Raw genomic sequence first — 24773 nt, forward strand, 5'->3', positions numbered from 1 at the left:
ACTTTTTTGACGAAAACATGTCGTTTTGAGACCGGGCAACGTGATTACCTTATGCCTGCCTGCCTACTGCCTATTTGCTCTAAAACATGTACTTTGGATGTAGGCACGCGTGTAGGCATGAGGTCAGACATATGTACATATTTGTCCTATATTCATTCAAAGACACACTCGATTCATGTTCCCATCTGAAAACCAAAAATCAAATTATTCAAATACATACTATAAAAAATCAAAATACAATTAGTAACCTTTTCTACAACTCACTGGTGACATCACATAAACCTTGACATTTTCTTCTTCATACTGCTCCCCCAATCAAAGAATGCTATCAGTTATCAATCATATGCACCAAACACAAACATTCGTACAGCCAAATTCGCTGCGTCTCTCCTCAAACTCGTACTCTCTCGGGCGTCTGCTGACGACACGGAAAGCTGATTTGGTTGGAAACTGGCCTGGAAAGTGACAAAATTGTCACTTTCCTCCGCCAACATGGCAACGAAACCTACTGACATTTTGCGTGATGGTAAATTGATTTTCTTTAAATATGAGGAGGTGAGGATTTTACATTGTTGTAAAAAAATTACTCTTTGTCAATGGAGCGTATTTGGGTAATCAAAAATATTTAAAATTATGAAATTTTCAGAATTGGACAAGCCGAAATGCCGTTCGTCTTCATGTTGATCCAACACCTTATATTTTGTATTGGAGGTACAAGGATCCTAAAGTTTTCAATACAAAGGAGGTAGGTTGGTGCCCTTAAAACCCCCATAACTATAGAATAGGCGAAGCTGCGAAATAGATTTCAACTATAAAATATTATCCATATTTTTTGAACATTTTGTCAGTTGAAGAAAATTTTTCTTTTGACGGGGGAACGCCACGTGAGGCCATATTCAAATTTATTCAAAAAAATGTTTGAAAATTTGAGAGTTCAAGTTGTAAGTAGGAGGAAAGTTAGAGTAGAAATAAAAAGTAACAATAATCTATTTCTATATTTTATTTCATTTCTACACCTCTTATTTGTCAATTTTTCATATTAGAATACCAACTTTTCAGCTTGCTTACGAGAAGAACTACATTTATCTAGAACGAATCTATGACGTTCGTGCAGGAAAACCGACAGACTTTGAATTAGTGCCCAGCGAGAGAAGTTATGAGCCCAACTTTTTGACTATTGTCAGCGGGACAAGCATCACGAATCTAAAGTTCACTCATTTCGTGTGTATGGAGAAGAATGAGGTGATTTCGTTATACTTTAACCTAAATCCTTTGATTTGATTCAGAAACGCCTGCACGAGTTCGCCGCCACTCTATTTACTGTGGTACAGCGTGTCAAACGGGAAGAGCACGGACTTTTGTATCATTTTCGTAAAAAGTTGGCTCCGAAGATGTACGCGGCGTTTACTAGAAGGTGTATTGAAGAAGAGTAAGTTTTTTATACCGTAGTTGCAAGGTACACCTAACTGGACGCGAATTGCTGCATAGTAAAACGTTCATTATTTAATTGTAATGATGCTTCAAATAATTTTCGACGTTAATATCAATGTGCAGCGAGTTTTTCCCACGTCTATCATACTTTTGGTGGTATTGATCAACAGCTTTTTCATCCTCAACCGGAGGAATTGTGCAATCGAAGCTGTAAATCTTATTATTTAAATTAAGCAGTACTGCTAACTTTACCAGTCAAAAGTATGCGCATCCGTTGGTGTTCCAAGGAAAGCCACCAAGAGAGAAAGCAAGAAAATCGAATATAGAAAGTTTTTCATAGCAGAAACTGGATAGTTTTAAGCCTTTGCGTCTTTAAGAGCGAGTGTATGATTGAATTAGCAAAGCACATGGGAGCTTGATTTTTGATCATTGAAGTTTCAGTATTATGAAGGTTTTCGACAAGCATCGAAAAAACTCAACGAAAATTGAATGGACAGAGGTTGGAAAACTCCTTCCAGTGGTGAGTTAACATAATGCCTGCAAAACCATTACAGTCTCATTCAGAATCGAAAGTCTGTCGAGATAGACGATCAGAAGCTCATAAAGATCATTATGATACTTACCAAGTTTGAGGGTTCCAGGTTGGAAGCTATATTTCGAAAAATGTAAGATTCTTATTAATTGCAATTTACCTCACTAGGGAACCATCAGAAGGTGCCCATCGGACTTGCATAGGAGACCTATGCCATTTAATAGCCCATGTCTTAAAACGGTTACTCGCGAATTTTTAGCTGCGAATCTCCAGAACCAAGCTTAATGCGGGCTCTCAAAGATCCTACAATAGCACTGTAACGAAGCACTGTAACAATCAAAAGAAGCTATTTTCCATATTCACTTTGGTAGCTCATATCTCCGCGGATAAATTTTTAACAGAAAAGTCATCAACTGATAAGTTGTTGAACTTTTTGTAAAGAGCAAGTTTGTAGTTGAAAGTTTTCACCAAAAAAAATTCTGTTTCAGATAAAAGCATTAGAATAGCAATCGCAGCCTTAAAATAGTAGACAACAGTTGCCGCACTTCACGCGCTTTTATTTGAAACAACAATTTTTTTATTAAAAACTTTCAATTACAAACTTGTTCCTTACAAAAAGATCAACAACTTAAAATTTATCCGCGGAGATATGATCTACCAAAGTGAAGCTGCAAAATTGACCCTTCAATTTTTCGTTATAGTGCTATTTTCAGGATCTTTGAGAGCTTGCCGTGAGCTTAGTTCTGGAGATTCGCAGCTAAAAAATCACGAGTAACCGTTTTAGACATTGGTTTAAGACATGGGCTATCGAATAGCATAGGTCTCATATGCAAGTCCGTTGGGCACCTTCTGATGGTTTCCTAGTCAGTTTCATTTTCAGAAGCGAGGATGAACCTGTTGCCACAAAGTTAGAATTTGGCGATTGGCTTAGAAAAAATCAACACGATCATCGACTCAACGACGCTAGGTTCAATCAGGTGTCAGATAGGAAGATCAACTCGATTTTAGAAAACTGGCAGTATTCTAGCGGTTAGTCTAGCTACAATTGGAAGCTTCTTTTAAAAACGAGGCTAATTTCAGATTCCGCAATTTCACCTCAAATGTTCACACATTGGATGGTGTCCGATGAGTGCGGAGTTGCGATTTCGGCACAAAGAATGAAGATGGATGTGACTAGTATGAGAGAGCCGATCAACAAGTATTTCATTAATTCTTCACACAACACTTATTGTTCTGGTAGGTCATCAACTCACGCGGACTTTTTTTTTCAAATATCCGTTCAGGCAACCAACTGGTCTACGCAATTGGTCATTGCTCCGCTGACGTTGAGATGTATCGTCAGGCTCTTCTAAGTGGAAGTCGATGCGTTGAGCTAGATATGTGGGATAACAAGGACAAAGATGGAGAACCTGTGATAACTCATGGACCAACTGCAGTTATGGGAATGAACGAGATTGGATTGAAAGAAGTTTGCGAGGCGATCAAGGAATGTGCTTTTAAGACATCTCCCTATCCAGTGATTCTATCCATTGAGAATCACCTTGGCAGAAAACAACAAGAGAAGATGGTGCAGATCTTTCGTCAAGTATTCGGAGAGCTGCTGTTGACTGGCCCACTTCCAGACTACCCCCTTTACGCTAAAGAGGGGGCAGGCGACGTTGTGTATCCACCGCCGGAACTTTTGAAGCACAAGATTCTGATTAAAGCCAAGAAGAAAAGATTCGAGAAACAGGAGTCAAGAAGTCGCGATAGCTCGAGCATTGATCTACAGGGATCTTCAATCGATTTGACCGAAGATGAAGAAATGGAGAATGAACGATTCAATGAGCTCACTGAAGAACAAAAAGCCGCCCAGCTCAGCGAGCTACCAGAAGAAACAACATGCTCCGAGCTGTCCGCCATCACCAACTACATGCAAGCCTATGAGACCAGTCGTGGAGTTTCCACAGTTGTCAATCTAGAGAATGCTACAAAGGACATCGTTCCATGCATAGTATCTGCTGATGAGAATACCGTTTACAACTGTCTCCGTGCAAATTCCATTGATAAAGTCCAAAATCTTAACAAATCAAAGATCACAAGAATCTACCCGAAAGCCTCTCGCATCTATTCCACCAACTACAACCCGATGATTCACTGGCTAACCGGCTCGCAAATGGTTTCGTTAAATATTCAGACAAATTGTTCGAACATGCAACTGAACTACGCAATGTTTGAGAGAAATGGAGGTTGTGGGTATGTTTGAAAAATAGAAAAAAGGGCGTGAAGTTTGAGCTTGCAGATACGTGAGAAAACCTGATTGGCTCAGAGCACGGAATGTTCAGCTGAGGCCGTTCTTGTCGATTCCATTCACGATAGCGTATACGGTCGAGGTTGAGGTAAGCAAATTTTATTATCATAGATCTTCTCGGGGATTCTTTCAAGTTCTGAAGTTCACGAAAATCTCTTCCTTGAACTTTTTTCAGAGGGTTTCAACCCCAAATCTCAGTGAGAGCTGGTAAGAAAAAGATCAAGCTTATTACATTAGACAGACCTCTAGACATCTTTCAGTTTACACAATCTTTCTCAGATCATTGCCGCATACTTCCTCTCTTCAATGGATTCTGGCAAATTTCGTCGACGAAGTTCAGTTTCCATTCGCCTCTTTGACGTACCTGATCAGATATCCAAAGATGATGCCGCATCGCCATCAGTATCCACGGCTGCAAAATTCGAATCCAGCTGCCGACGGCGTACTCGAGAGGAGGCTTCGTTTGTCACTAACTATGAGCGTCATGTATACAGTTTCGACAAAATCATGTTGAATGACATGTCATTCATTCAATTCAATGTTCATAATGAGTCGGGTAGTGTATTTGCTCAACGAATACTTCATATTGATACTATGAATAATGGTGAGACAACCGCATAGTTCACTGATTTTCCTCAATATTTCCAGGATATCGCTTTGTGACACTTCGTACTCCATCTAATCAGTGTGCTGGGCCAGCATGCCTTTTAGTTAGATTTGATCTTTTTATGCATTCAGATAGGAAAAATTTACGTAAGTTCTTGTTTTAACAGGAGCCCTGAAACTGTAAATTGGATTCAGATGACTTGAAGCAAATGTACAATCCACACGCATTTGAAAAGGAGTCTGACAAATGGGAACGAAGATTCAGCAATCCATTTGCAGACCTGGACAAGTTTGATGTAAGATTTCCATACTTACAGATCAATATCAAAAGTTTGAATTTTAGGACAATGAGTTCCTTCTAGTAGAGGGAACACGCAGAGGATCAGTGGAGCATGCACCAACAACACCCACCACACCAACCAAGCCAATGTCTTTTGGGAAGGAGATTCTGGAAAAGATATCGTTTTGGAAGAAGAAGTAGAATCTAACATTTTTTGCACAAAAAATACGAGTTGCATAAATCTACCTGGAATACAAAGAAACAAGAAGTCGTATGCCCTTACATTAGCAGCAACTACAGTCAAGAAAAAAACAGTCATTAGAAAAAAAAGGCTTTTCGCAGGTTCTTATATACTTTCAAATGAGAATCTGAAAATCTGGAAACTATAGAAATAAAAATCAACCAAGAAGCTGTTGCTCATTATATTGTGCAAAAGTTTATTTATATTTCAAATCATTCAGGTCAAAAGAGGCAGCGGCCGTCATCTCAAAAGTCCAGTTTTGGCAGTTTTTTAAAGCATGTAAATTATTCACAAATATCATGACACAAAATAAAGCGGCCGGGATTTCGTGGCACCATTTTTGATCAGAAAAAAAGGATTCTTGGAACCCATCACATGTCTGCTGCTTTCACGAAGCGTCCAATATTTGCTACTTTTAAAACCCGTAATATGTCCGCCACTTTAAGGAATTCATTGAAATCTATTCTGAAAATTTAGCTGGTCTATTCATTGTCCAGATTTTTAATCAGTCGACATTTTCAAGCCGCAAATTTTCAGTCAGATCAAAACGTTTATGTGAACCAAAACTCGTAAACATGTAATTTACGTCTAACAATTTTTCTCCTGCCTATGTATTCTACTTTACTCTCCAGTTAAAAATCGAGATGAAAGATGTATGGCCGGATGCGGCTTCCGCGTTCTATTTTGACTACCATGCTCGTCTTGTAAACACTGTCATTTCATTCCTCGGCTTGTTATCCAACATTTTCCATTTTTCGATTTTAATCCGAAAATCTCTTCGATCAAGCCCTGTGTTCAGTATGATGTTTGTTATATGTATCTGTGACTTGCTGCAACTATTAACACAGACTCAAAACGATATCAAATACATTCTGGAGTTCAACCAACCTGATTTCTGTCTTGGATTCGACACATACTATGCTACAGCTCTCACGTTGACCATGGAAACTCTAGGCGGCTTTTCCATGCTTGTATCGTCTTGTCTTGTAATTTTAGTTGCTTTATTTCGCAGTCTCTCAATAAAATTTGCCATGAGTAAGTGGTCATCTACATTGGCAAAGACTTCAACAGCCAGAAAAACATCTTTAATTGTCATTATCATCTCGGCAATGTACAATCTCTCCGCAACACATTTCAAGTACAAAATCACACCTAAATCTGATGACGCATTCTGTGCATTCAGCTTCTATACTGGAGCAAGCTCTGAAAGGCGACTGTACTCCGCCTCGGATGGACATTCCAGTACCAATGCAATTCTACTTTTTACTCTTTTCGACGGGCTCATTCAAATATTTCAGCTAATCGTTTTCATTTTTACTTCCCTTATTCTATCGAGATTCATAAAAGAAGCATCTAGCATGAAAATGATGAAAAGCAAAAGTGACAGACAAGCTGAAAAAACAGAAGGGCTTATACTATTCACACTTTGCTCATTTTTCATCTCAACGTTTCCAATTATAATTGCAAACTTCATGTTGCCACTATTCGCAAATCTACAGATCATACCGTAAGAATCTGCTATTAAGACCATTTTTAAGAGTTTTATTTCAGATTAATCCTTATCAGAACCCTTACCATATCAACCATGTTACAAACCATAAACGCAGCTACTCACGGATGGGTCTGTCTTCTGATGTCATCGCAATATCGAGCCGTGGCGAAAACGGCGTTCTCTCCTGATCACAGCGTTAATGCGGTTTGTTGAGATAGTATTGAAGTAGGAGGAAATTATATTGTTGTTTAGATTGCCCCAGCAGTTGAGCCTTCGAATGCATCGGATGGATAGCATAGTCCTTTGAGTGATGGCATAATAAGAAAGAATAATAAAATGTTGTAATATTTTGGAGTTTTACTAAATAAATGTTCTCGTTAATAAAACACATCCGAACAATATTTTTTCAATACTACTTAAAATTAAAAAAAGAAAAAGAAAATATATCCAAAAATATAAATATGACTGAACATGCACTCTTTGCTTGAACTCGGCGGTTATTCAAGTTTTTGGAATGCCGTTTTCAAATACTAAAAGAACACAAAATTTGCAACAAAATAGCTACGGGGATTTTCAACAAAGTTAGTTTGAAGCCAGATATCCATTTTCAAAGTTTTCAAAAAACTACTAATTTTGCATTTGTTTAGTTGTTAGTAAAATTAAATTCCAGTTTTTGTAAACGAAATCGAGTATCATCCCTATAGTTTTGAACTTTTAAAATGTTGAACTTGTTTTGATCACTGAATGATTACTGCTGGGGGTGCCGGCTGTAGTACTGATAGGAAATATGCGGTTATTTGAAGTTTATGGATTTCTAATTTTTAATTTTCATCCATGGAAAAATGATCGTTTAAATCAGAATACACCGTTAAATCTTTAGAAAATTATATATTAATAATGTGAGTACATGCCCCCGCACCCTATAATTGCTCCAAACCCCGCTCTATTTCTGTCTAGCAATTACTATTCCACATTTCACTAACAGCTTTCTCGTTATTCCAATGAACGACTCTTATGACAATAATAATATTACAATCGATTTAAATTTCGACGTAGAATATGCTATCAAATATCCTAATTTAATAATTGTGATGCTTGGCATGTTATCTAATATTCTACATTTTCTAATTCTACGTGGTAACATTTTGAAACATAATCCAACTTTCATAATGATCAAAGTGGTATGCATTGGCGATTTTTCACAACTTTTCTTATCATTTATCAGTGAAATGAATGCTATTATAACTTACCTGGATCACAAGAACTGTATTGGTTATACTAGTATCTTTGACTTAGTTTTCAAATTAGCCACAGTGTTGCTCAATGAAACGTGGCTTATGATTGCAGCCTGGACCACATTATTTTTAGGATTATCACAAATTCAAGCAATAAGGAAGTCTAAAGAATGGACTCTTCGTCGAGTTAATCAAATTTGCAATACAATAATTTCAACGTCGTTTATCTTTGTGACACTAAACTACACAATGATGATTATTCTATTCTTTCAACTACCTTCTCAAATTTGTAACATGGATAATTTGGCACAGCGGTATCTAGCAAACAATTCAAATTGGATTAAATATACATTGTATGCATTTCAAAGTTTTGATGCAATTTTTAACATTTTGAAACTTATTTCATACATTATCATTCCATTCTTTCTCTGGAAATTATTAAATGGGAAAAAGGTCGATAAGAAAAAAAACATATCCACCAAGTATATTGTATACCTACTATTTTCATTTTCTGTGGGTGAGATTTTGTATTTTTTGGCAAGGTTTTTAATGCTCCGAAATGATCCCGACAATCCGAATATTGCCACACAGTATGTTCATTTCTTAGTTAGCAAATCAACATTTTGATTTTCCCAGAAAAAGCACTATTCTCCCATTGGAATTGGGTAGAATGATCAGATCAACCAGTGCCTGTCTCCGTCCTTTCATATGTCTGTGGAAGTCACCAGAATATCAGAGAGCTGTCAAGTTGAACTTTGCACTATCAACAAGGAATCAACAATCAACAGTGAGCACACGGAAATGTTATCGAAAAGCTTGTATATTTTCAGGTCCTTGCAACACAAAACTACTCAAACTCAAGATCTTCGTCTAATACTACATAGATTGTTTTAAACCTTATTTTTGTTTTGAATTTTTTGATGTTAAAGCATTGAACAGATGTCCAACATTTTTGGCTAGCGTTCTTAGTTGTTGAGCAATACACATTTGAAAATGTTGACATTTTATATCTCGATGCCCGTTTTTGCTGCCGAAACAGATTGCTGCCAATACAAAACAGTTTATTTCTGAAATATTCCGATTCCCAAAGTCAAGTCAAGCAGTAAAACAAAAAATACATCGATTAATCAAGTTATTCATCCAACCACCACAACATCATCAACTGGCTTCCAAGTAATGCGAATTGGCTTCCAGGTAATCGGATCGTACAACTTGTCCTGACTGCTCTGAAAATAACTATTACGTTTTGATCACTTAGAAAGTCTTAGCTTAAGCCTACTTTTTCATCGTGTGTAGGTGCCTTGGTGCCTTTTGAATGTGGTTTTTGGGTTACTACCTCCTTAAAAGGAGCAAATGTTCTTCTGCCAAGAGGTGGAATTGTGAACTTGTAAGTGAAGGCGCCTGGCGGGAATGTGTGTTTTCCCTGATGGGCAAGCTGAAAGAATATATTGGCATTGAAGATCAAGTGAGCGTACCTCTTCGGCTCCGAACAGTGGTGGAGCCTTGGTCCCTTTTGTATGTGGCTTTTTGGACACCGCTGCTAAATCTTCCGGCTTCCAAGTAAGTATTTTCCAGGTGAACATGACTTCTCGATTGTCCTAAATAAATTTTTTTAAAGTTTCAAAGTAACAAATCGAAATTTTGCTGTACTTTTGGAGTAACATGTGAGTTAGTTCCTTTTGTAGCGTGACGATATGGTGGTCGATGGGTGAAGTGAGCGGCCTAAATATAACTAGTATATCTGAATTCATCCCAGATTTTACCTCTTCATCAGCAGGAGTTTTGGTCACTGATTCTTTCAAAGGAGCAAATGTATTTCTGTTAAATGGTGGATAAGTGAATGTAAAGGCGCCCGGTGCAAACGTGCGATGAAGTTTTTCATCAGTTATATGAAACAACTCCGAAGGTTTAGCCGACGTGCGGTAGAGCTGAAAACTATACAATGAACACAAAAATATATGAAAAATCCAACCTCTTCTGTTGCTCCATGCACCGAATCTACTAGAAGAAAAAGTGAAGAAGCCGATATCAGCAGAAAAACATTCATGTTGAATGATACCTTTCGTTCGATTAATTTTCATTATTATACTGAGATCTTATCATACTGGCATCACTTTTTGATGTGATATCATTGTTTCTTCCTCTTGTTTTTCTGTTGTTTATTGATAGGACCTGAAGAAACATCCGTTCTACAAGACAGGCTCAATGTGCAATTTTTGCATTAAGGCGTCAATGTCAGAGCTGTCAGGTTTCTGATGGAGAGGTTCCATCGTTTCAATCCGTTCCCAATTTACTTCAGAAACTTCAAGTCTTACTATTGTTAGGTTGTACTCAACCCTACAGTCTCGTCTTCTCACCTGCCATTTTTTTTCTGCATTGAATATGCAGTAACGACGTTGATGGAAAAATAATCAGAAATAGAGCACAGAGGATGTGCATATAGGTTAAAGAAAAGAAGAACTAATACTGTTGAAAACACATGAATACCTAGAAAAACTGATAATGAGAATACAGATTAGAAAATGTACCCGTTTCCATTGAAACCTACAAATTATTGTTCTCTTTGTCATTAAATTGTTTACTCGGGATGGGATTTGACATTGGAGCCTTTTGCACATAATCATGGTCAAACGTTGTTCTACTTTAGTTTAAATACTTGGATAGATTCTGAAGAAGTTCTTCGCTGGATGCTGGCTATTTGGGCCGGATTACACACACTTATTTTATACTTCGTTGCGATTCAGTTTATAAACCGACATTTATGCCTTTTGAATGCAAATTTTGCTGCAAAACTTGAAGGAATTTATGGATATTGTCTAATGTCAATTCCATTAATTCCGGGACCAACTTTTGCCTTATCAATTAAAATAGTTTCAAGAGAAACAGTATTTGATAATGAAATGCGGTATGAGGCACAGGAACTTGATTTTAAAAATAAGAAGACATTTCAGAAATCTAATGTTTGAGACCTATAGTTTGGTGGTATACAAAATCACGAAGTTCAACATCACACCATATTATCCCAATGGCTCAGTACAGTGGGAAAACTTTGTAGTACTTGCAATTGGATGTTTCTTCAATGTCATTGCCTATTCTATCATCATGTATTGTGGAATCAAAATGCACTTCAATATGCAAAAAATGCTTGCCAGATTTTCAATGGCTCAGCAAAATATCCAGAAACAGTTGCTCCGTGCATTGGTTGCACAGAGTATTGGACCAACTATTTTTCTGGTTTTTCCAGCCGTCCCTTTTCTCATGAGTCCTTTATTGCCACCGTTGTTTGACTTGAATATCGACGTACAATCTGGATGGATCTTCTGCATTTTTGGAAGCTATTCTTCGTTCGACACCATTGTTTTCATGGTTATTGTAAAATAGTAAAGAAGTTGTTTAATGAGTAAAATAAAAAACGAGGAAGCTGAGAAAAACTTTTACAATTCCCAGATTATCTACACAAAGTAGGATCGTCAGTTGGACCATCAATGTAGAATTTTGGCAGTGGTGTCTCATTTTGCAATCTTCAAATAATCTAAACTTTTTTCAAGACATTTTTGCATAGAAGCTTAGTGAATTTTCTGATATTGTTTAACGCAATACACGGGCAACAATAAACTGTTTATTAAATGGGATCTTCCGGCGAACGCCAAAAGATCCCCACACAAAATGAGTTCAATAAGTGAGAAGACGGTCGAGCACGAAAAAAAAAACTGTTGAGAACTGATGTTTCTTCCGCAATCTCCTTCTTATATAGTTATCTGATATGACCTTCCACGTAAAGGTCACAAAGGTTGTTTCACGGTTTATTGTCGGTGGGTCTGTATTTCTGTCCTTTTGATTATAGAGGCTAAAGCAAAATATCAAGCTGTGAGACTATTTGGAATTGTGCCTGTCGCTGCCTCCGCTGACCATACCTGAAACTTCAAGCGTTAACCACTTTTTCTCCAATTCCAAAATTCATACAGTAGTCTGTGCTCTCTGAAGTCCAAGTACAGTTTTTACCGTATCTTTATATTGAGACGACATTAACAGGCAAACGAAAAAATGGGATATTGAGTTGACTGTGGTGAAGAAAACCAGCGGAACTTGAAGAAGTACTACCGTTGTTCTGAAATTCTGAATTTGAAGGATAAAACTAAACCCCGGAGCGTACGTGTTTCGCGCATCATCAGCGCTCAATATTCTATAGATTCCAACCAGAAATACAGGAACTTCTGACATAAAGTAGAACACTGACATTAATGTGATCAATCTGGTGGTTGATTCCGTTCTGAAAATGAAAATCTAGCACTATTCTCAAAACTCTTTGTCCTCAAATGTCTGACTACTTACCCACTAGTTTTCTACAAGTTAGATATCCAGCCAGAAAAATTGTTTGCTGCTCAAAAATCTTATAGATATTTTTCAAAAAAAAAAAACTTGAAAACTCTGAATGTTTCCAATACGCCCATCTACTGAATAATCCCAAAGTGACTTGTGACGATGTGTCTAAGGCTTTATCAGAGACTGATACCCCTTCAAAAGAAAATTCTATATCTGCTAATAATAAAATTTGTTTGAGTTGAACGGATAAAACTACTGTAGATATGACCTAGTCGGGAGAGTGCATTTGTGAGGTACTGCGAGAGTACCAGGCTACCTACTTCTGCCTTCCACCTACACATCTTCTTAATGCCAAAATATCGGTAAAGCTAACATAAGCTAGCCTATCAATAATATAAATACCGGATTGGAATTTCTGTTTGTGATATCTTACGGCTTGTTTCTGCTATTTTTTGGATCTTCAGGGAATTTTAAACTATGGAAACATAGACTATTGTTATGGAAATGATAGTTTCTATGGAGTTGTTTGTAATATTATATGTTCATTTATAAGACTATCATGTACATATATTTCATCATGGTTAATACTTTGGATGGCTGTCATCCGAACTTTATTCATTATTTTTCCAATGAGCTCGTGAACTGCAAAGTTGTCCGAGCACATAGTACATGCAATTCGAATCATAATATTTTCTTTTTTAAGTGTTCCATGTTACAATTTCTTAACTGATTTTCATACTTTCAAAGTTGAAATTGAACCTGAAAAAGTTTATTGTCTCCCCACACCGAGCAGAGTCAACTTGACAAATGGAATAACACAGTATAAAGCTGGAAGTGGAAATTTCAACGCCAGACAGATGGAAATGTTTTATGGATTAGGGTTTCTTGCAAGTCTGAAACCGGTAGTTCATTTGGCGCTCACAGTTTTTCTATTGAAAGCTATAAGAAATTCAGCAAAATTGAGAAAGAATCTGAGAAGGAGTGAAGTTGAAAAGTTGGTCTTTATGTTTTTTTCTCAAAAAGGGGGAAGCTCGGTCCGTCGGTTTAGCGGTTGGCTTTTGCTAAGCAGTCAGAAAAAATTAAAAAAAAAAAACTTCCTCGCTTAAAAATTTTAAAAAATTTTTTGAAATAGATTTTAAATTGAATTTGATACAGTTTCAGAATGCTCAAATCTAAAATAGAAATCCTAGGCTAGCTTATGTTAGCTTTACCGATATTTTGGCATTAAGAAGATGTGTAGGTGGAAGGCAGAAGTAGGTAGCCTGGTACTCTCGCAGTACCTCACAAATGCACTCTCCCGACTAGGTCATATCTACAGTAGTTTTATCCGTTCAACTCAAACAAATTTTATTATTAGCAGATATAGAATTTTCTTTTGAAGGGGTATCAGAACCGCTTTTTTGAAAAATATCTATAAGATTTTTGAGCAGCAAACAATTTTTCTGGCTGGATATCTAACTTGTAGAAAACTAGTGGGTAAGTAGTCAGACATTTGAGGACAAAGAGTTTTGAGAATAGTGCTAGATTTTCATTTTCAGAACGGAATCAACCACCAGATTGATCACATTAATGTCAGTGTTCTACTTTATGTCAGAAGTTCCTGTATTTCTGGTTGGAATCTATAGAATATTGAGCGCTGATGATGCGCGAAACACGTACGCTCCGGGGTTTAGTTTTATCCTTCAAATTCAGAATTTCAGAACAACGGTAGTACTTCTTCAAGTTCCGCTGGTTTTCTTCACCACAGTCAACTCAATATCCCATTTTTTCGTTTGCCTGTTAATGTCGTCTCAATATAAAGATACGGTAAAAACTGTACTTGGACTTCAGAGAGCACAGACTACTGTATGAATTTTGGAATTGGAGAAAAAGTGGTTAACGCTTGAAGTTTCAGGTATGGTCAGCGGAGGCAGCGACAGGCACAATTCCAAATAGTCTCACAGCTTGATATTTTGCTTTAGCCTCTATAATCAAAAGGACAGAAATACAGACCCACCGACAATAAACCGTGAAACAACCTTTGTGACCTTTACGTGGAAGGTCATATCAGATAACTATATAAGAAGGAGATTGCGGAAGAAACATCAGTTCTCAACAGTTTTTTTTTTCGTGCTCGACCGTCTTCTCACTTATTGAACTCATTTTGTGTGGGGATCTTTTGGCGTTCGCCGGAAGATCCCATTTAATAAACAGTTTATTGTTGCCCGTGTATTGCGTTAAACAATATCAGAAAATTCACTAAGCTTCTATGCAAAAATGTCTTGAAAAAAGTTTAGATTATTTGAAGATTGCAAAATGAGACACCACTGCCAAAATTCTACATTGATGGTCCAACTGACGATCCTACTTTGTGTAGATAATCTGGGAATTGTAAAAGTTTTTCTCAGCTTCCTCGTTTTTTATTTTACTCATTAAACAACTTCTTTACTATTTTACAATAACCATGAAAACAATGGTGTCGAACGAAGAATAGCTTCCAAAAATGCAGAAGATCCATCCAGATTGTACGTCGATATTCAAGTCAAACAACGGTGGCAATAAAGGACTCATGAGAAAAGGGACGGCTGGAAAAACCAGAAAAATAGTTGGTCCAATACTCTGTGCAACCAATGCACGGAGCAACTGTTTCTGGATATTTTGCTGAGCCATTGAAAATCTGGCAAGCATTTTTTGCATATTGAAGTGCATTTTGATTCCACAATACATGATGATAGAATAGGCAATGACATTGAAGAAACATCCAATTGCAAGTACTACAAAGTTTTCCCACTGTACTGAGCCATTGGGATAATATGGTGTGATGTTGAACTTCGTGATTTTGTATACCACCAAACTATAGGTCTCAAACATTAGATTTCTGAAATGTCTTCTTATTTTTAAAATCAAGTTCCTGTGCCTCATACCGCATTTCATTATCAAATACTGTTTCTCTTGAAACTATTTTAATTGATAAGGCAAAAGTTGGTCCCGGAATTAATGGAATTGACATTAGACAATATCCATAAATTCCTTCAAGTTTTGCAGCAAAATTTGCATTCAAAAGGCATAAATGTCGGTTTATAAACTGAATCGCAACGAAGTATAAAATAAGTGTGTGTAATCCGGCCCAAATAGCCAGCATCCAGCGAAGAACTTCTTCAGAATCTATCCAAGTATTTAAACTAAAGTAGAACAACGTTTGACCATGATTATGTGCAAAAGGCTCCAATGTCAAATCCCATCCCGAGTAAACAATTTAATGACAAAGAGAACAATAATTTGTAGGTTTCAATGGAAACGGGTACATTTTCTAATCTGTATTCTCATTATCAGTTTTTCTAGGTATTCATGTGTTTTCAACAGTATTAGTTCTTCTTTTCTTTAACCTATATGCACATCCTCTGTGCTCTATTTCTGATTATTTTTCCATCAACGTCGTTACTGCATATTCAATGCAGAAAAAAAATGGCAGGTGAGAAGACGAGACTGTAGGGTTGAGTACAACCTAACAATAGTAAGACTTGAAGTTTCTGAAGTAAATTGGGAACGGATTGAAACGATGGAACCTCTCCATCAGAAACCTGACAGCTCTGACATTGACGCCTTAATGCAAAAATTGCACATTGAGCCTGTCTTGTAGAACGGATGTTTCTTCAGGTCCTATCAATAAACAACAGAAAAACAAGAGGAAGAAACAATGATATCACATCAAAAAGTGATGCCAGTATGATAAGATCTCAGTATAATAATGAAAATTAATCGAACGAAAGGTATCATTCAACATGAATGTTTTTCTGCTGATATCGGCTTCTTCACTTTTTCTTCTAGTAGATTCGGTGCATGGAGCAACAGAAGAGGTTGGATTTTTCATATATTTTTGTGTTCATTGTATAGTTTTCAGCTCTACCGCACGTCGGCTAAACCTTCGGAGTTGTTTCATATAACTGATGAAAAACTTCATCGCACGTTTGCACCGGGCGCCTTTACATTCACTTATCCACCATTTAACAGAAATACATTTGCTCCTTTGAAAGAATCAGTGACCAAAACTCCTGCTGATGAAGAGGTAAAATCTGGGATGAATTCAGATATACTAGTTATATTTAGGCCGCTCACTTCACCCATCGACCACCATATCGTCACGCTACAAAAGGAACTAACTCACATGTTACTCCAAAAGTACAGCAAAATTTCGATTTGTTACTTTGAAACTTTAAAAAAATTTATTTAGGACAATCGAGAAGTCATGTTCACCTGGAAAATACTTACTTGGAAGCCGGAAGATTTAGCAGCGGTGTCCAAAAAGCCACATACAAAAGGGACCAAGGCTCCACCACTGTTCGGAGCCGAAGAGGTACGCTCACTTGATCTTCAATGCCAATATATTCTTTCAGCTTGCCCATCAGGGAAAACACACATTCCCGCCAGGCGCCTTCACTTACAAGTTCACAATTCCACCTCTTGGCAGAAGAACATTTGCTCCTTTTAAGGAGGTAGTAACCCAAAAACCACATTCAAAAGGCACCAAGGCACCTACACACGATGAAAAAGTAGGCTTAAGCTAAGACTTTCTAAGTGATCAAAACGTAATAGTTATTTTCAGAGCAGTCAGGACAAGTTGTACGATCCGATTACCTGGAAGCCAATTCGCATTACTTGGAAGCCAGTTGATGATGTTGTGGTGGTTGGATGAATAACTTGATTAATCGATGTATTTTTTGTTTTACTGCTTGACTTGACTTTGGGAATCGGAATATTTCAGAAATAAACTGTTTTGTATTGGCAGCAATCTGTTTCGGCAGCAAAAACGGGCATCGAGATATAAAATGTCAACATTTTCAAATGTGTATTGCTCAACAACTAAGAACGCTAGCCAAAAATGTTGGACATCTGTTCAATGCTTTAACATCAAAAAATTCAAAACAAAAATAAGGTTTAAAACAATCTATGTAGTATTAGACGAAGATCTTGAGTTTGAGTAGTTTTGTGTTGCAAGGACCTGAAAATATACAAGCTTTTCGATAACATTTCCGTGTGCTCACTGTTGATTGTTGATTCCTTGTTGATAGTGCAAAGTTCAACTTGACAGCTCTCTGATATTCTGGTGACTTCCACAGACATATGAAAGGACGGAGACAGGCACTGGTTGATCTGATCATTCTACCCAATTCCAATGGGAGAATAGTGCTTTTTCTGGGAAAATCAAAATGTTGATTTGCTAACTAAGAAATGAACATACTGTGTGGCAATATTCGGATTGTCGGGATCATTTCGGAGCATTAAAAACCTTGCCAAAAAATACAAAATCTCACCCACAGAAAATGAAAATAGTAGGTATACAATATACTTGGTGGATATGTTTTTTTTCTTATCGACCTTTTTCCCATTTAATAATTTCCAGAGAAAGAATGGAATGATAATGTATGAAATAAGTTTCAAAATGTTAAAAATTGCATCAAAACTTTGAAATGCATACAATGTATATTTAATCCAATTTGAATTGTTTGCTAGATACCGCTGTGCCAAATTATCCATGTTACAAATTTGAGAAGGTAGTTGAAAGAATAGAATAATCATCATTGTGTAGTTTAGTGTCACAAAGATAAACGACGTTGAAATTATTGTATTGCAAATTTGATTAACTCGACGAAGAGTCCATTCTTTAGACTTCCTTATTGCTTGAATTTGTGATAATCCTAAAAATAATGTGGTCCAGGCTGCAATCATAAGCCACGTTTCATTGAGCAACACTGTGGCTAATTTGAAAACTAAGTCAAAGATACTAGTATAACCAATACAGTTCTTGTGATCCAGGTAAGTTATAATAGCATTCATTTCACTGATAAATGATAAGAAAAGTTGTGAAAAATCGCCAATGCATACCACTTTGATCATTATGAAAGTTGGATTATGTTTCAAAATGTTACCACGTAGAATTAGAAAATGTAGAATATTAGATAACATGCCAAGCATCACAATTATTAAATTAGGATATTTGATAGCATATTCTACGTCGAAATTTAAGAAATTTAGATGGATAGCATAGTCCTTTGAGTGATGGCATAATAAGAAAGAATAATAAAATGTTGTAATATTTTGGAGTTTTACTAAATAAATGTTCTCGTTAATAAAACACATCCGAACAATATTTTTTCAATACTACTTAAAATTAAAAAAAGAAAAAGAAAATATATCCAAAAATATAAATATGACTGAACATGCACTCTTTGCTTGAACTCGGCGGTTATTCAAGTTTTTGGAATGCCGTTTTCAAATACTAAAAGAACACAAAATTTGCAACAAAATAGCTACGGGGATTTTCAACAAAGTTAGTTTGAAGCCAGATATCCATTTTCAAAGTTTTCAAAAAACTACTAATTTTGCATTTGTTTAGTTGTTAGTAAAATTAAATTCCAGTTTTTGTAAACGAAATCGAGTATCATCCCTATAGTTTTGAACTTTTAAAATGTTGAACTTGTTTTGATCACTGAATGATTCGGGGTAAAGTTTTGGTTGTACCTGAGAAATTTGATTGATGACTTCCTCGTGGGCAGAGAACGGATTCAAAAAGTTAAAGCTGGTATCTCAGAGATCAAGTAATTTGTTTCAAAATTGAATATGAATATAAACATTGAAAGAATATTAGATTTCCAATAAGTGATCAATGAATAAGTTGAACTTTTTGTTCTTACGTATTTCGAGATATATTGTCAGACTCGGCAATTTGTAAGTTCACATGTAATTATTGGAAAATTGTACAGCAATTTCCACATCTATTTTCACATCCTTATTCAAACAATGTGGAATAGATAAAAGAGGGATTGACTGTTAAACACTCCACTCACACTCAGGCTGTCTCAAAAATTACAGAACTGAAAAGTATCATTGTTGAAACCATTTCAAGAATTAGCGCACTTTTCCTGTAGAAAAAATGTTTCATAGATTTTAATTCCACTACATATGTTCGCGGCAAAACACTTGTGGAGGCATCAAGGACGCATTTTCCCCGTCTTTCTTTTTCATACTAGCAGTTTTTCTAGAACTGATTGCGAGGTCAGTCAATTCTATGTAATCAGAACACAGTGCAGAAATCCTTCTGAAAATGTAATTTGTTTCTAGTGAAAGCCTTTTTTCCAGGTGTAAAAAAACTAGTTTTGCAGTCGGCCCTATGTATGAACACCGCTGAAAAACTCAAAAAATACATTATCAAAAATCAAGCAAACCATTGGAGCGAATGAATTCACGCCTCGACAACTCCTGTGAAGATTATCTCGATATTTCTTGTCAATTGTCATCCTCCTATAAATTCAAATTTTCAATTCATAAAATCATTTTGAGAAATAAAAAACTATTATCTGGTTAATTGGAGGTAAACATCTGCAAAAATTAAAAGAAAACACTGACCAACAGCTGAAAACGCTCAAAGTCCGGGCAACTTATTAAATATTTGATTTATTTTTCTCGCCACTTGGTCATTGAGTTTCTAATCCGGTGGCCAATCTCATATTTCTCTCTATATCAATAATCAAATGTCTTCAGATTACAACCTTGATTTTGAGGTTCCATACTATATTATTGAGCATTATTATATATCGGGAGGAGTTTCGGTATTTTTCAATTTTCTAGTTTTATATTTGCTATTGTTTCATAGCGGAAAAATTGGAAATTTCAAATTTTGCTTGCTAAGTTTTCAGGTAAAAGTCTAACCTAATTTTCATACTATAAATGCAATTAAAATTTAGTGAAGAGTTTCAGTTTTCAATAGTCGAAAAAAAATTAAAAGTTAAAAGTATTAAACATTTCCAGGTTTCAAGTATCATTCTAGATCTTATAATGACTTTATTCATGCAACCAATTGGATTATTCCCAATCTGTGCTGGATATAGTTATGGAATACTGTCTAGGTGGTACTCATGGTCTTCTCATTTACTTATGGTACTTTCAAATTAAAATCACGTCTAAATTTCATTCAATTTACAGATGATGGTTGCATTTTTCTTAAGCTGTCAAATTGAAACATTGATGTTATGTATTCTACAAAAGCACAAGACAATTTTGGGGCTGCGCAAATTGTCAAACATTCCTGATTGGCCTTATAATTGCGTTTTTGTAGTTTTGGGCTTTTACCCATTTCTGGTGACTTTCACATTAGATCTGAGTTCGGAAAATCATGAAAGACAGCTGGAATTGTTGAATGAGGTAGGTTTAGAAGACGAAAACAATTCATTCTTAGACAATATTGTCTTCCAGCTCTACCCAGCCCTGGTCGATAAATTCCGCAGTTTACCGGAATTTCAGTACTACGTTATCAATGACGGGATGAAAATGTTTCTAGCGCTGGCCTTATTCGGAACTGTTCAAGCTTTTGTTGTAGAGACTACCCTAGTGATTCACATGTACAGAACACTGAAATCCGTGCAGAACCAGCTCTCCTCTATTACAATGGGAAGACATAAATCCGCACTGAGAAGTCTCGTTGCTCAGGTAAATTTGAAATTACAGCTTGCTGAAAGAGAAAATATTTAAAATTAAAGTTTTATGATTGTAGTTTGCCACCACCCCTGTCGCCATGCTACCCGGTGGAATTGTTGCTCTGTGCGTCGTATTTCCGACGGATTATTCACAAAGTAAGTCATTTTTGAATTACGCCATGTAGTTGAAGAGTCCTCGCAACTTCATATCAAACTTGTTTCTGCAGCTCGTGAGCTCTCAAATCTTAAATTTGCCAGCATTTGAAGAAAAAAAAAGGTTAGAAACTTTTTACATTGTTGGTTTCATTGTTAAGGTATAAACTCCGCCAACAACCCACTTTAAAAAGCAGTGGTCAACATTTTTTAAAGTTGTAAATCCCAATTTATTGTTATCGTTTTAATTTCAGAAATCACGTGGTATTCAATAATGGTAATGACGACTCACTCGACTTTAAATGCAATTGTCATGATTCTTACTTATCCGCAGTTTAAAAAGAATTTGATGTTCTGGAATAAAAATATGAAAAGGTAATGTTTTGAGAGTAACTAATGACACAATATTTTCAATTTTCAGGACATCCATTGCCACTATTTGATATTTATGAATTTATAAATTTCTGAATAAAGATTTTTGTTGTTTTGAAAACAACTTTCTTGCAAAGAAAATTCGTCATCAATGTTTTTTTGGTGCCGATATGTGCTCAAAGATTGCACATGACTTCAGTAAACTATCAATTAGGATAACAACAAATTTGCAAACCAGGGAAAAAATAAATATTCTTTTATTTAGTTCTTTAATGTCAAAAGGTTGAATTTCGCTGTAAAAAAATTAAGTAAGAGTGGGCTGGGTGATGATACTGCTGATAAGAAATACGTGAGGAATACGCGGTTTCAGAGCTTGCCTGACACACGTATTTTTTGAACTGATACGAAAGAAGGTTTCCTAGAAACATCTTAGTTGTAGTAGATCAATTTGAAGCAAGTTAATTTGATCTGAGGTTTCAGTAAAGTTTTTTATCTTGGTCCAAAAGATTTCATTGTCCAAAACTTTCTCAAAAGGTGGATTTTCACAGACTCTCAGATTTAAAAAGTGAGTAAGGGTAGGCACATATTCGGATAAATTTTTTGGTTTGAAAAAATATGAACATTTTTTCGTTCCAGGATTTTTTTGAATCATTATGTCTTAGTCACTCTCTGTCAAACTTTTATCTTGTCCAGCTTTGGTTTTTAAAACTTTTCAGGTTAGAGAAGCGTTTTAAAAATTGCTTGATCACGTGTTTTCTCCGAAAAAGACCGAAGTTTATATTTACTTTGCTGGTATTTTGAAAACCCACAATCAAGCCTATCACAGCACTGCAATACATAAATTAATGTGATAGGCTTAGATTGGCCACCGGATTAGAAACTCAATGACCAAGTGGCGAGAAAAATAAATCAAATATTTAATAAGTTGCCCGGACTTTGAGCGTTTTCAGCTGTTGGTCAGTGTTTTCTTTTAATTTTTGCAGATGTTTACCTCCAATTAACCAGATAATAGTTTTTTATTTCTCAAAATGATTTTATGAATTGAAAATTTGAATTTATAGGAGGATGACAATTGACAAGAAATATCGAGATAATCTTTACAGGAGTTGTCGAGGCGTGAATTCATTCGCTCCAATGGTTTGCTTGATTTTTGATAATGTATTTTTTGAGTTTTTCAGCGGTGTTCATACATAGGGCCGACTGCAAAACTAGTTTTTTTACACCTGGAAAAAAGGCTTTCACTAGAAACAAATTACATTTTCAGAAGGATTTCTGCACTGTGTTCTGATTACATAGAATTGACTGACCTCGCAATCAGTTCTAGAAAAACTGCTAGTATGAAAAAGAAAGACGGGGAAAATGCGTCCTTGATGCCTCCACAAGTGTTTTGCCGCGAACATATGTAGTGGAATTAAAATCTATGAAACATTTTTTCTACAGGAAAAGTGCGCTAATTCTTGAAATGGTTTCAACAATGATACTTTTCAGTTCTGTAATTTTTGAGACAGCCTGAGTGTGAGTGGAGTGTTTAACAGTCAATCCCTCTTTTATCTATTCCACATTGTTTGAATAAGGATGTGAAAATAGATGTGGAAATTGCTGTACAATTTTCCAATAATTACATGTGAACTTACAAATTGCCGAGTCTGACAATATATTTCGAAATACGTAAGAACAAAAAGTTCAACTTATTCATTGATCACTTATTGGAAATCTAATATTCTTTCAATGTTATGTTTATATTCATATTCAATTTTGAAACAAATTACTTGATCTCTGAGATACCAGCTTTAACTTTTTGAATCCGTTCTCTGCCCACGAGGAAGTCATCAATCAAATTTCTCAGGTACAACCAAAACTTTACCCCGCTAATCAATTTATGTTCAAAAGAATAATCCCACCCTCGCAGGTGAAATATCACCCTTACTCTAACTAGATTTGCAAGAATATTTTTATTTGAAAAGTCATGTCCGAATACTCGAACATTGAGTTTGAAGTTCCTCAATTTTTAATTCATCATTACTATATTTCTGGGGCAATTGCAGTAGTGTTCAATTGTTTAGTTATTTATTTTTTGATTTTTCATAGTGGACGAATAGGTTCCTTCAAGTTTTATTTACTAGGTTTTCAGGCAAGATTATCTGGGAAACGTTATGAAAACTTTCTGATTTTAGATTTCATGTGTTTTGCTAGTTTTCCATGCGACAGTTCTCATGGAACCACTCAGTTTATCGCCAATTTGTGCTGGTTATAGCAATGGATTACTATCCAATACGCTTTCGACTCATGCACTTTTGGTAGCTTTTCCACACTTGAAATGCAAGAATTTTTAAATTTAAGACAATTTTCGCACTGCTCGTTAGCTCACAACTAGATATTCTATCCATATGTTTTTTGCAAAAGCATCGAGTCATCATGAGACTTAAGAGTTTACCAGTTATATCCACAGGAATGTACACGTCGATTATTGTATTTTCAATAGTTTTCCATTTATCTATGGCTTTTACACTGAACATGAGCAATGCAAGTCGCGAAAAACAGATGGAAATATTGGATATTGTAAGAGACGTCACACCTAAAATAAGCAGACATCATATGAGAAATTTCAGCTATTTCCCGCACTCTCGTTCAAGTTCAGAAGTTTACCAGAATTTCAGTACTATGCTTTCAACAGCTGGATGATAGCTTTTGTCACACAAACTATGTTCGGAACCATGAAATCATTTGTATTAGTAGTCATTATGGTTATTCAAATGTACAGAACATTAAAGGAAGTTCAGTGTAAACTATCGAGCACTACAATTGCAAAGCACAAATCTGCTCTGAGGAGTTTGGTTGCTCAGGTGGGCTGGCCGAAATTGCACGGGTTCACTTTAGAAAACTCATACGATGTCGGGCGTTCTGAGAATCCTTTCAGCAAACATGACAACTGAATTTAAGTTTTGCACAACCCCAATTGCAATGCTTCCCGCTGGAATCACCACTTTAACAGTGCTTTTCCCCAGTCAATACTCTCAAAGTTAGATTCCCAAATGATTTTCTAATGAAAACTACAATTTCAGAAGTATCCTGGTATTGCATGATGGTAATGACGGCCCACTCGACAATTAACTCAATAGTTATTATTCTCACTTATCCCGAATTCAGAAAACGTCTGTTCTTTTGGGAGAAGAATTTGAAAAGGTAATTCACTAAGAATTTTTTGAAAATTTTCATCGAATTTCAGAGCGTCGGTTGTCACAATTGGCAGGTGATTTCTGTTCCATGATGGAGATTTTTGATCGAATGAGACTAGATTTTGAATAATTTATTTGACTCGTATAAAAACCAAATGTTCAATGTCAGGTGCATAATAAAAAGTTTAAAAC

The 24773-nt window shown here is 36.0% G+C and overlaps 9 protein-coding genes and 3 pseudogenes across 12 annotated transcripts; 8 read left to right on the forward strand and 4 right to left on the reverse strand.

Moving 5' to 3' along the window:
• The first annotated feature begins 341 nt into the window (after positions 1-341).
• Positions 342-5394, forward strand: plc-2 (Phosphoinositide phospholipase C). The gene is made up of 14 exons (NM_074351.6): positions 342-555; positions 647-745; positions 1060-1242; positions 1287-1429; positions 1873-1951; positions 1996-2096; positions 2844-2992; positions 3044-3199; positions 3247-4198; positions 4245-4341; positions 4533-4857; positions 4902-5006; positions 5055-5155; positions 5203-5394. Exons 1-14 carry the CDS (start codon positions 493-495, stop codon positions 5338-5340), a joined length of 2691 nt encoding a protein of 896 aa, NP_506752.1. The 5' UTR covers positions 342-492; the 3' UTR covers positions 5341-5394.
• Y75B12B.13 (uncharacterized protein) lies at positions 1491-1779 on the reverse strand. The gene is made up of 2 exons (NM_001129596.4): positions 1684-1779; positions 1491-1639 (listed from the first exon to the last, which is right to left on the reverse strand). Exons 1-2 carry the CDS (start codon positions 1767-1769, stop codon positions 1504-1506), a joined length of 222 nt encoding a protein of 73 aa, NP_001123068.1. The 5' UTR covers positions 1770-1779; the 3' UTR covers positions 1491-1503.
• A 630-nt stretch (positions 5395-6024) lies between the features above and the next one.
• Positions 6025-7166, forward strand: srw-1 (G-protein coupled receptors family 1 profile domain-containing protein; the record flags this gene model as incomplete). The annotated part of the gene is made up of 3 exons (NM_074352.2): positions 6025-6887; positions 6932-7076; positions 7125-7166. The coding sequence occupies 3 exons, from the start codon at positions 6025-6027 to the stop codon at positions 7164-7166; spliced, it is 1050 nt and encodes a 349-aa protein (NP_506753.2).
• A 671-nt stretch (positions 7167-7837) lies between these two features.
• Y75B12B.10 (G_PROTEIN_RECEP_F1_2 domain-containing protein) lies at positions 7838-8991 on the forward strand (the record flags this gene model as incomplete). The annotated part of the gene is made up of 3 exons (NM_001029117.3): positions 7838-8697; positions 8744-8894; positions 8938-8991. The coding sequence occupies exons 1-3, from the start codon at positions 7874-7876 to the stop codon at positions 8989-8991; spliced, it is 1029 nt and encodes a 342-aa protein (NP_001024288.2). The 5' UTR covers positions 7838-7873.
• A 252-nt stretch (positions 8992-9243) lies between these two features.
• Y75B12B.8 (uncharacterized protein) lies at positions 9244-10154 on the reverse strand (the record flags this gene model as incomplete). Its single annotated transcript, NM_074353.1, has 6 exons — positions 9244-9333; positions 9387-9542; positions 9583-9705; positions 9758-9829; positions 9871-10035; positions 10080-10154. 6 exons carry the CDS (start codon positions 10152-10154, stop codon positions 9244-9246), a joined length of 681 nt encoding a protein of 226 aa, NP_506754.1.
• A 640-nt stretch (positions 10155-10794) lies between these two features.
• str-266 lies at positions 10795-11488 on the forward strand (annotated as a pseudogene). The gene is made up of 2 exons: positions 10795-11012; positions 11059-11488. Coding segments are annotated over exons 1-2 (648 nt in total).
• Positions 11489-12864: 1376 nt separating this feature from the next.
• Positions 12865-14322, forward strand: Y75B12B.14 (annotated as a pseudogene). Its single transcript has 2 exons — positions 12865-13424; positions 13969-14322. Coding segments are annotated over exons 1-2 (914 nt in total).
• A 535-nt stretch (positions 14323-14857) lies between these two features.
• Positions 14858-15551, reverse strand: C41G6.12 (Seven TM Receptor; the record flags this gene model as incomplete). Its single annotated transcript, NM_074355.1, has 2 exons — positions 14858-15287; positions 15334-15551. 2 exons carry the CDS (start codon positions 15549-15551, stop codon positions 14858-14860), a joined length of 648 nt encoding a protein of 215 aa, NP_506756.1.
• Positions 15552-16191: 640 nt separating this feature from the next.
• On the forward strand, positions 16192-17102 carry C41G6.13 (uncharacterized protein; the record flags this gene model as incomplete). Its single annotated transcript, NM_074356.1, has 6 exons — positions 16192-16266; positions 16311-16475; positions 16517-16588; positions 16641-16763; positions 16804-16959; positions 17013-17102. 6 exons carry the CDS (start codon positions 16192-16194, stop codon positions 17100-17102), a joined length of 681 nt encoding a protein of 226 aa, NP_506757.1.
• A 252-nt stretch (positions 17103-17354) lies between these two features.
• C41G6.16 lies at positions 17355-18547 on the reverse strand (annotated as a pseudogene). Its single transcript has 3 exons — positions 17649-18547; positions 17452-17602; positions 17355-17408 (listed from the first exon to the last, which is right to left on the reverse strand). Coding segments are annotated over exons 1-3 (1104 nt in total).
• Positions 18548-19938: 1391 nt separating this feature from the next.
• sri-24 (Serpentine Receptor, class H) lies at positions 19939-21476 on the forward strand (the record flags this gene model as incomplete). The annotated part of the gene is made up of 7 exons (NM_074357.2): positions 19939-20103; positions 20216-20344; positions 20390-20608; positions 20660-20893; positions 20958-21036; positions 21288-21408; positions 21455-21476. 7 exons carry the CDS (start codon positions 19939-19941, stop codon positions 21474-21476), a joined length of 969 nt encoding a protein of 322 aa, NP_506758.2.
• Positions 21477-23244: 1768 nt separating this feature from the next.
• On the forward strand, positions 23245-24659 carry sri-26 (Serpentine Receptor, class I; the record flags this gene model as incomplete). The annotated part of the gene is made up of 8 exons (NM_074358.2): positions 23245-23265; positions 23349-23536; positions 23580-23702; positions 23746-23964; positions 24015-24248; positions 24346-24424; positions 24468-24588; positions 24632-24659. The coding sequence occupies exons 2-8, from the start codon at positions 23372-23374 to the stop codon at positions 24657-24659; spliced, it is 969 nt and encodes a 322-aa protein (NP_506759.1). The 5' UTR covers positions 23245-23265; positions 23349-23371.
• Positions 24660-24773: the final 114 nt, after the last annotated feature.

The sequence above is a fragment of the Caenorhabditis elegans genome, chromosome V, assembly GCF_000002985.6.
Source record: "Caenorhabditis elegans chromosome V".
NCBI lineage: Eukaryota > Metazoa > Nematoda > Chromadorea > Rhabditida > Rhabditidae > Caenorhabditis > Caenorhabditis elegans.